This window comes from Papaver somniferum, chromosome 9 (genome assembly GCF_003573695.1).
Source record: "Papaver somniferum cultivar HN1 chromosome 9, ASM357369v1, whole genome shotgun sequence".
Taxonomy (NCBI): Eukaryota; Viridiplantae; Streptophyta; class Magnoliopsida; order Ranunculales; family Papaveraceae; genus Papaver; species Papaver somniferum.
Window position 1 is genome coordinate 188,480,012 of NC_039366.1, and position 11,354 is coordinate 188,491,365.

Genomic DNA, 11,354 nt, shown 5'->3' on the forward strand with positions numbered 1-11,354 from the left:
AGCTTACAATTTTCAGAATTTCTACAGCACAATCATCTTTTCTAAGAGTAATTCCGTAACAATTTTTGCTTAATACACCTCCCTTGAGACGATCCTTCTTTCATTATACTACTTGCCAGTGTAAATAGAAGTAGAGAAATATTATTTGCGAGTTGACACCTCGTCAAAATTGGCGCCGCTGCCGGGGAGGCAGTGGAAAGTGTAGTTGTTATTTTTATTCTTAGTTTATATTTTTGCTTTTAGTTTCAATTTCAGTTTACTTATTCAATCTCTTAGAATCTGATTTTCAGGTACTATTTCTTTGGTGAATGCGTGGAGAGCGCAGACCAAGTCCAATTGGTATACGTCTTCGTTCGGGCACTTTGCTAAAAGACTTGATTCGAGCAGTGAATACTCCACTTCCTCCTAGTTCTACACCAAGTGAATTCTCGGACTCAGACAAAGAGGAAGACAACACAATGGGAGGTCGACCACCTGCTCCAAGAACACTCAAGGAGCTCAATTCTCCAAACATTGACCAGCAACCTTTATGTATTCAGCTGAATGGAACCATTGAGTTGAAGTTGCAATTGATTCACGTGCTGCCCAAATTCAGAGGTTTAGCGAGAGAGGATCCTAATCATCACTTACAACAATTCCATCATGTTGTGACTAGTTTGAAGCAAGCAACTGCAGATGCCGATATGGCTATGATGACAACTTTTCCTTTCTCCCTTATAGATGCTGCAGGAGAATGGTTCTTTTGCTTACCTCCTGGGAGTATAACCACATGGAATGGTATGAAGAAGTTATTCCTTGAGAAGTATTTTCCGGCATCAAAAGCAGCTGTGATTCGCAAGGAGATTTGTGGTATTAGACAAGTATCGAGGGAGACTCTCTATGAGTATTGAGAGCGCTACAAGAAGCTTTTAGCTAGCTGTCCACACCACCAAATCAACGATCAACTTGTGATTCAATATTTTTATGAGGGGTTGCTTTCTAATGATAGAAATTTGATCGATGCCGCAAGTGGTGGTTCACTCACCATCAAAACCATTGTTGAAGCTACAAGCTTATTAGAGAACATGGATGCAAACACTCAACAATTCTACATTAGGGGTGAGAAAATGGTAAGGAAAGTGAATGAAGTTGGTGATTCTTCACATTTGGAACATAGAATGGGTAACATGGAGAGGATTATGCAACAAATAGCAGCTGCCGTCATACCATCATACACCGAAGAAGTCGATCAAGCAAGGGCTATGTACCAAAATCAGCAAAGGTCAAGATATGACCCATATTCCAGCACATATAATCTGGGTTGGCGTGATCATCCTAATTTCAGCTACGCCAACAAGAAAGCTGCAGTTTCCACACCTTTCAATCAACAAGGTGGATACCAATTCTTGCAAAGGACGCAACAAGAAGCTCAAGGCATGAGTATAGATGACAAGTTGAATCTCATTCTCAACACAATGGCGCAAGATAAGCAAAAGGCAGAGATGGATATAAAGGACGTCCGAACACAAATGGGTCAACTAGCTACTACTGTGAGCAAATTGGAAGCACAAGCAGCTGGAAAACTTCCCTCGCAACAATTGAATCCCAGGGAGACTGTCAATGCTATTGAGTTGCGAAGTGGGAAACAAGTAGAGAAACCGACAACATCACCGGAGTCCCATGAACGTGATTTAGAAAAAAAAGTGGACGAAACAGTCCCTAAAAAGACTTATTCGGTAAATTCTAACTCTAAACCTCTTGTTTCTACTTATGTTACTCCTTCACCTTTTCCTAGTAGGTTTGCAAAATCAAATAAGGAGAAGTTGGACAAAGAGGTTTGGGAAAACTTCAAGAAGATCGAAGTGAACATTCCATTAATTGAGGCGATAACGCAAAAGTTCTTGAAGGAATTGTGCACTAACAAGCACAAATTGACCGGTAATGAGGTAATGAGTGTGGGTGGAGTGCTTCGGCATATCTTCAAAAGAAACTCCCACCTAAATTGAAAGACTCCGGCAGTTTTACTATACCTTGCACGGTTGGTAAAACAAGGTTTACAAAAGCTTTGCTAGATTTAGGAGCATCTATTAGTGTTATGCCTGCCTCAATTTATGAATCTTTAAATCTTGGTCCTCTCAAAAGTACCAGCATAGTTATTCAACTTTCCGATAGATCTAATGTCTACCCGAAAGGGGTTGTTGAAAATGTTTTGGTGCAGGTTAATGAGCTTATATTTCCTGTAGACTTCTATGTTCTTGATATGAGTGATGAAAACTCATCATCGTCTACACCTTTGTTGTTGGGTGGACCATTTATGAGAACCGCTAGAACAAAGATAGATGTATTTGAAGGTACCTTGACAACGGAATTTGATGGAGAGGTCATTCGCTTTAACATCTTTGAGGTGATGAGATATCCAAGTGATGTGCATGTTGGCTAAGAATGCAAGCGAGCTGAAAGTCGGGCTGACGACTTTAAACCAAGCGCTAAATGGGAGGCAACCCATCGGTTTTCTATCTTTATCTTTATCCTTTTATTTTTTAAGTAAATAAAAAAATTACCTTATTTTATGAAAAAAAAAATTCTAAATTTTTATCTTTGTTTTTGCATATCATTTGCGTAATTTCCCACCTTGAACTTTACTTTGAATGACTAAATTTTACATTGAGGACAATGTAAAGTTTAAGTGTGGGGAGCATTTATATGTTTCTAGAATTTGATGCCTTTAGTAAAAGAAAAAAAATAGAAATAAGAAAAGAAAAAAATTGCTTTATAAACTCTGAAATCTAGAAACTTGTGCCTTTAGGATGACACTACCAATATAAGTGGATGGAACCATCTTGGTTACAGGAGTTGAGGAAACCATTAACTAAAAGGACGTACATATCTCAGGAATTACAAATAACATGATAGTTGTTACCATATCTCGGAATGTTACCATATCACTTTTTGTTTTTATTTTTGCAATATTTTCTTGTTTCTCTAAGTGATTTGGTGGGTCACTAACATCGAATTGTTATTACTGCTAGGATGAAATAGAGTGATTGAGTTACTAAAAAAAAGAAGAGACCATACCAATTTGACCAGCCGGAGAGTAAGTACATATAAAAAGTCATAGATTCTTCACAGGTAGTTGGAATTTGGAGTAAAAGGTTTTGTAGGTACACCTCTTGTAAACCTTCACGAGACTATAACTCGTCCACTAGGGACACCTAGGGTTCAAAGGCTTGTTATACATGCTAATTGTGACCGTAGCCTCGACGTGACGAAGTTGTATGTATGTTTTAGAATTATTTTGTTTGATTTGCTCGAGGACTAGCAAAGTCTAAGTGTGAGGGAATTTGATAGGTGTCTAAAACACCTTAATATTTATCTATTGTTTATGCTTTCTTTGCTAAGTTTTCTTGTAAATTATGTATCTTATGTTTGCTTTTGAGTGTTTAGGTACTTTGGAATCATTTGGAACAAAAGAAGAAGAAACAACGCAAAAGTCCCTCTTATGTGCAACTACTGTTGAAGGCGGATTATTTCTCATTATTGGATTTTATTTCTTCATCTCTGTCTTAAAAGCATGTCGGCTTTAGTGATGTAAATTCTGTCTGAAAAGCATGGTAGATTTAGTGATGAAGAGACATTGAAGAAAAGAAGTGAACTTGAGAAATAAGAGACAGATGTTTTTGGCAAGAAAAAGCGCTAAAGTGGATTGCATCCCGATACGCGGATAAAGCTCATTGGAGGCCAAGGACATTATCAGTGAAGCTGGAGTTAAAAGAGAATTTAATTCTCTTTGTTGTTGTCAGAGAAACGCAAAGGCATGGATTGGGAACCGCGCACAAGTGCAGTGGTATATTGGATGTAAGGTGTTCGCCATAGGTCGTGGGCCCAACACTAAAGCAGCTCGGTGGAGGAAATTGGACTTCACCTCAAGGGAGTCACACATGTACACTCAAGATGGGAGAAATATTAGGTCTCAATGGAAATCAAAGTCAGCAGGTTCATTTTCTTTTACCTGTTAACAAAGAAGGAGATCTGGTTTTCTTGCCATAACCTTCAACTCAGCCATGGAATCGGCAGAATTCACCAAGTGTCAAGAGTCTCAACTGAAGCCGAGAAGAAGAAAAAAGAATGTAGTGGATTTGCTGGCGTTTTATGGAAGAAATTGTGTTGTGAGTCGATGGTTTCTGGCAGGGAAGATGGTTGGAGTTCATGGGGAGATATTGTGCTGTTTTGGCAGGGAGATTGCAGTAAAGAAACCAATAAGAAGAAATGGGTATTGGTGGTTTTGCTTGTAGAGATAGGAGCTCGAGTTTGGAGCTAAACTAAGCTCAACTTCAACTAAAATATGAAGTTGTTGTGATCAAATTTGTGTGGATTGTTTTACAGGGTTGATATGGATTCGTTAATGGAGAAAGAGCAAGGAGGAAATGGGCAGAGATTGGGGTTGATTTAGGTTGCATCTTAACCTGAATTTGAGTTGATGTTGTTATTGAGTAATGAATGGGAGAAATACAGATGCAAGAGCTATAATAATGGGTTATGTGGTTCGAACGGTTGCAATCTGTAATGAAAGTGTGATTGAATGCTTGAATATTTTAATGGTTTGTCTGTAAACTCAAATTTGCAAGGAGGAATGCTGCATATGAGCTGCTAAAATCACCACCGTAAACTCATCCCTTTTCACCACCAGAAAATGCATAACAGGTACTCGAGAGATTGCCTAAGTGACCAGACATTCTTGCTACAACAACAGCTGGCCATGAGTTTCAGGGTTTGAGCTATAAGGATTATGGGGTCTGTGATGTGTCGAGAAGAACAGTGGAAGGAGTTGTTGCTGCCATGGTTTCTGATCATTGTGTAAAAGATTTGTAAGGATTAAGAGTTTAAGTATTCCAGGTACAGTTTGAACTGATGTTGCAGTCGTGGACTTATCTATTGAACAAAGAGCAGTTCGGGGGAGGTTGGAATGTTATGAATTTGGGTCCATCTGATGTAACCAAAACAGTTAACACATGGGTTTTGTGGTCGTTCAAGGGAAGTATACGGGAGCTTATAGACAGCAGCTAGGACGCGGTTTAGAAGCTGAGATTAACATAATTCATTGGTCGTGTTTGCATTACTTGGACCTGATTTAGAAGCCAACATGTATTTGTGTATGATGTGAATGGTTGGGTCGATGGAGGTCACGAAACTACAGGTGCAGAGCTATATATAAGGAGGTAAGAAACACAACTGAAACCCTACCTTTTAATCACCAGAGAAACGGCCCAGCTGCAATTGAAGATAAGTCCAGAACCTAGCTTCTAGAAGTACAACAACAACTTGTTTGCTGCCTAGGTTTTTTCTCAACCCTATTTATTCTTTTTAAACAATCTTTTAAGCCATTGTTAAGAACTTATGACTATGAGTAGCTAATTCAATATTTGATTAGGGGCGATTTCAAAGTCCGGAGTATGAATCTACAATTGATATGAAATAACTCGTTTTCTTGTCATTGTTTTCGTTATTGTTCGATTTCTACTATGACAATAATGTTTATGGATTATTTGTTGATTGTTTAAGTTTGAAATTAAATAGTTGATTCATAATTCAATTGCTAGTTTAGATTTTCTTCTACCCATAATTGTCTAGAAATATAAACATAAGTAGCAATATATGGGTATTGATGATGGGACTTTGTTAAGTACCCATATGTAGAAATTGACACTAGTAGGTAATTCATGCTTTTGATTTTATCACTAGGAACAATCTTATCTCACAAAACTTAGAGCATTTTTTTAAGTCACACCTAGAGAGCGTACTTCTAGGAAACTTGGCAAGTAGAATCCGGTAGTCGAGCGCTTCCGTGTCCGGTGAGCTTAGGAGATAATAACGGGATAGTTGAGTGTATTAATTATCCTAAGTTTGTTAGTAACGAGATAATGCAAAGAACGTAGCTATATGTCAATTTGGTTTATATTCCATGGCCGAGAATGAACCTTTAATCAATTTCATCTCATATTTGAATACAACTTACAATTTTCAGAATTTCTACAACACAAGCATCTTTTCTAAAAGTAATTCCGTAACAATTCTTGCTTAATACACCTCCCTTGGGACGATCCTTCTTTCATTATACTACTTGCTAGTGTGAGTAGAAGTAGAGAAATATTATTTGCGAGTTGACACCTCGTCAAACTTTTAGACCCATAATCAGAGATGATTTTGAGATGATCTTCTTCTTCCTTTCTGTATAATTCCTTGACACTCCTTAACTTTTCGAGCTTCCTCTTTAAGCCTTTGTAACACTGCGAGTTATTGGAGGCATACTCATAGATTTAAATAAGAATTTATCAGGGGTTCCCAATACATGTAAGAGGGAATTTTCTTAGAAAAAAATAACTTTAGGACCGGATATACCAAAGAGAATTCTGAAAATCAAAATATACAGGGTATATTTTATTTCCATAAGAAATTGTCTGAATCCTCATACTAGGAAGAGTGTATTCTTAATAAGGGTAATATTAAGATCCGAGAATTTAAATAAACCCTAATTACCAAAAACCGGCGTTGCATGAACTTTTTAGACAATATGGATTCGCAGTTACCCATTTTTGTCATGATTTTTTTCTTCTTCTGATATTTACAAACACAGTAATGTGCTCTCGTTTCATGTGCTTCCTAATCCTGAATAATATGAGCACATAATCTGAATGAGGGTGCACTAACTCCATACAACTAAGTTGTATCGAAGTAAGCCTTGGCATGCTTACTACGAGTATTAGAACCATTGTTCATGTTTCTCTTTGGATATTTCTGTCCAAAGTATTTTCTCCCAAGAATTTGATATTTCCTTGTGATAATGCAAGTCAGATTATGAGGAGATAATGAACTGATGTGAGAATTTCCAAAGATAGATAAATCCCTCTTAATTCCGTTAACGAGATTTTCATATGATCTTCTCATTCTAAGGATTTCCTTATCATATAATCAGTTTGATCATCGGAAACAATTGTAGGATTTTTCGGAATCCATTTCTGATTGATTTTCTTGGCAGAAATTATCTCTTCACCTTTCTTTTGGTTTCAGTAGGTAAACTACCTTCATGAGAACCGAGAATTTTTCGACATGAGTGAGGTGGAACCTTTCCAGAAATGATTATCAAATCTTTGGTTTGAACAATTTGAGTTGATTTTATCAGTTTGGGTATAATCTGTCTTTCTACCGAAGAATGATCTTTCATTTTTTTAAGAAAAGACACTTCTTTTACACTTATACAAGAGTATTTTGAAGAAGCACAATTTTCTTTTCAAGTGACTGAAAGTCATATACCTTATGATCCTTTACACGGAACCGATTCATCAGTAGTTGTAGAAGAAGGTTGTTCATTCTCTTCTGACTTGATGTAGTTAGGCAGATTACCTTCATTATCATGAACTGTTTCAGATGTGATCGAACAAGTCTTGTCATCATGATCTGTAAAAGTCGAGCATGGACTTTTGGTTTCTTCATCCGAACAGATTCAATCACTCAAGACCCCCTGTGTATAACTAATTTATAACAGATCCATTAGTCAGAGTTAGATTGAAATCCTTGTTCTTGAGAGAATGCCTTATCAAGACCTTCTATTTTGGAAGTGAGATTCATATTCTCTTTGGCTAGAGTCTCAAGTTGTATATCTTTATCTCATACTTCTTTTCCGAGAAGATTAGATTTTGTCTTTAATCTCAGTATTTCAGAAGACATGTGTCTAATAGGCTTTAGGAGTTTTACTAACTCTTTTTCAGCATATTCTTTGACATCAGAGTCGGACATAACAAATGTGTTATTGATCATCTTAACTCCTGGATCTTGAGTCAAGGAAGTAGAAATATTTTCAATTTTTGAGTATTCGCAATCTTGCAATATGTTATCTGAATCAGCCATCCGATTCAAATCTTATAGGTTGGATCGCACCAAACACAGATTCTTAGATCTTTTCGTGTTTGCCTATTCTGATACCCAATTAAATGACGAGGGTACACAAATACACCACAATCGTTTCGTATCAACCTATAAGTCCGATATCTTGTGTGATCGTCTATGGACAAAGTCGAAACAATACGACAACAAGATATTTACTTGACAATAGTTACGGTTGTTAGACTGATTGACTATAGAATCAAAGTCAAGTAATATGGATTAACGTACAAGAGTATTTACTTTATTATAACTAACAATTATAATACGGAAGTAATGTAACTAACACAAACAATATTTTGTTAACGAGGAAACCGCAAATACAAAAAAAAAAACTCGGGACCTAGTCCAGTTTTGAATACTCACAGAATTAAGCCGTTATACAAAGAACAAAAGCCAACTTCGTATAGTTGAGACCAAGTAAACTACCCCTAGTTACTTAGTTTCCTCAGTATCCCCGCGTCTTATGTACTCAACTCCTTTTGATCGTATTCCAAACAGTAAAGGAACAAATCTGTTTTGGTAACCACTATATTCAATCTTTGATAAAAGATATGTTGAGTTGTTGACAAATACTCTTATGTTTAATTTAATAAAATCCTTTGTCTGGTTAGACCAATCCGAATCTTATTTATCGAAATAATAAAATTTTGTATTCGTAATCAAACAATATAGAACGCAAGGAGAAACTATAAAGTGATGCCGATCTTATACAACTAGCAAGACAAGTTTATCAAAGATAAACAAGATCTAGTTGGATCTCAGTCGATCAAGATGTATACACAAATTCACAAGATATGAAAACTAATTAGAGAAATCTTTTTCGTCTTCAAATCCTCGATTATCTTTAAAGTACCTGCACACAAAAACTTGAATCCTCTTGTGATCAATCACACACAAAACTGAGTCCGTTAAAAATGGATCATCACAAGATGTCCTTATATCTAACAACAGTTCTAAAGATCTCGTCGATACTTTGATCTATTTTTAGTGACCCTTATGTCAGAAGAGAAGATTCTCAAGAATAATCAAACTAGGTGCAATCAAAGTTTCAATAACTATTAGTCAATCAAATCAATAACCGAAAACTAAAATAACAATGCAATTATCTAGTTTCCCACCAGCGGTACTCATAGAGCTTCTTAATCCCACAAAAGTCTTTAAACGAGCGGCCGTAAGAGATTTCTCATAATTAGGGTACTTCCCTCTCCGGATAGACGGGTCCACCAGAAACAACACGAATGAGGTTTGCCTGTCTCTAGACCAAGGTTGTCTGGACAACAAGGAAATTCCAAAACCAAAAATATTCTCAAAATATGCAATAAGTACCTAGTTTCGGTTTTCCCATTTCCAATTAATGTCAAACCGAAATCTCTCATACAAAAACTTCAAATATTAGTTTAACACATTACTAATATTCATTTTTTTATAGATATGTCTTAATTGCTGGAAATCAAAATATAAAGAATCGAAATTCCTATTAAAAGATTCTCAATATTTCGGTTTGAGATCACCTTGAGTATCAAGGAATATCTTTGAATAATTATGAATAAGAATTGTGCTCATTTTCAAATTATGTCGACATCCGCAACTTTCCTATCTTAGCAAACCCTAATTCTAAACTCACACAAAACAGTGAAGTAGTATGTGAACTTGAGATTCGGTTTTGGCTTTCAGACCGGTTCTACCATGACACTAACATAGGTTAAATTTTGGTTATAACAAGCCTCCAACATAGGTAGGGATTAGTTCCACCAAGTCTCCTAACATAAGTTAAAAAATCGGTCATACCAACTTCCCGAAATGGGTAGTGATCGGTTCCACCATGGTTCCCAACATAAGTTAAGAATTGGTCATACCAACTTCCCAATATAGGTAAGGACCGGTTCTACCTAGAATATTAACATAAGTTTAAGAATCAGTTATAGCTTCCCAAGATAGGTAAGGATCGGTTATACCATGACTCTCAACATAAGTTTAAGAATCGGTTATACCACATATCCTACCATAGGTATGATTCGGTCATAAAAGATATTCATGATAAACCGAACTAACATACCTACTGATTTCCTTTCGATTATGAAAAATTTCGTATATGTACTTCATTTGAATAAATGTTATAAAACATTGTTTCCTATGATGAAATCACACATGTATCCCATACACACAATTAACTAACAAGTTACATAGATTATGCTGATGTCACACTTACGAAGATCAAAAGATAAGCGCTTTACTTCATAATTCAGTATATTTCCATGACACTTTGATCATAATAGTATGACCAAGTCAAATACTAGAGTTTCCTATATAACTTCACATGTTATGTTTTCAATCAAAAACGACTTGAAAGATATGTGAGGAATGGAAACAAGTTCAAGTCAATATTACTAACCTCAAGTGGAAGGATGATGTCTTCGTTGTAGTCGTTATTTCTTCACATTCTTCAGGTCTTCAGAGTGTAAGTCTCAACATTACTAGACTTTCTAGTCTAACCTAAACGAAGTCGACTCTAGAAATTAATCAAGCGACTCTAAATGAGTTTTGACATACCAACGTTTGACGGGTTCAACCGAGCTATGCTCTAACATCCGCGATTTTAAAAATCGGCAAATTATTCAGGTCTATTAAGTACTGGCCCACTTACTTAGAAATTCGTTAGATATGTCTTAAGCCCACCATGAAAGCCTAACTACACTGTACACCCTTGTTTTCCGCAAAATTGTGTTTAGTGGGAATCGAATTCTCTACATTACACCTACTGTATTACCCACAAACCTGCCTATTATTTTGAAATGAAGGTAGTATATAGTTCACTTAGATGTAAATCATAGTTTTTTATGCTAAAAGTTACTACCTCCGTTTATGAAAAAGTGTTATTTTCACTTTTTCATTTTAGCCTAAAAATAGGCCAAATGAAAAATGGAAGTAACACTTTTTCGGATACGGAGGAAATATTTTCTAATCATTTAATATGTGGCGGATTCATATATGGAGAACCCATTTTACGCGAATTACCACATTGATTGCATAGTTGACCGAATTTGCATATTGCTCAAACGGATAATTCACCAACTTTTACCGCATCAAATTTTGGTCGGCCGCCGAATTGCTAACTAGGCTAATAAGTAGGTTGCCAGTGATAACTTCCTCCACCGGTAACATTTTCACCTTACGCAATTTTAGGCTTTAAATGGGATCGGGAAGACCTCAGTGGTAAGTAGGTTCTAGAACGACCAGAAGGCTGGAATAACGAAAAGTTGGGTTCCGTTTTTTCTCTTATAGAAGGAAGGGTTGAGTCAGGATCTTTTTATTATTACAGTTCCTGCATTAGTCAATAGGAAAATTGAATCAAAACAGATTTGTAAAATTTGTACCGAGAATTCTTCGGTTGTCTTGAGGATCTTAGGTAAATCTTTTTTTTTTTTTTTTTCTTCTTC

The 11,354-nt window shown here is 36.2% G+C and overlaps 2 protein-coding genes across 2 annotated transcripts in view; both read left to right on the forward strand.

Moving 5' to 3' along the window:
• The first annotated feature begins 308 nt into the window (after positions 1–308).
• Positions 309–2,419, forward strand: LOC113312995. The gene is made up of 3 exons (XM_026561727.1): positions 309–883; positions 989–1,814; positions 1,967–2,419. The coding sequence occupies exons 1-3, from the start codon at positions 309–311 to the stop codon at positions 2,417–2,419; spliced, it is 1,854 nt and encodes a 617-aa protein (XP_026417512.1).
• Positions 2,420–11,115: 8,696 nt separating this feature from the next.
• LOC113314285 (desumoylating isopeptidase 1-like) overlaps positions 11,116–11,354 on the forward strand; it is a 3,758-nt gene continuing 3,519 nt past the window's right edge. Inside the window, exon 1 of the mRNA XM_026563072.1 lies at positions 11,116–11,323. The gene's annotated coding sequence lies outside the window, so the exon portion shown is untranslated. The remainder of the gene's footprint in view (positions 11,324–11,354) is intronic.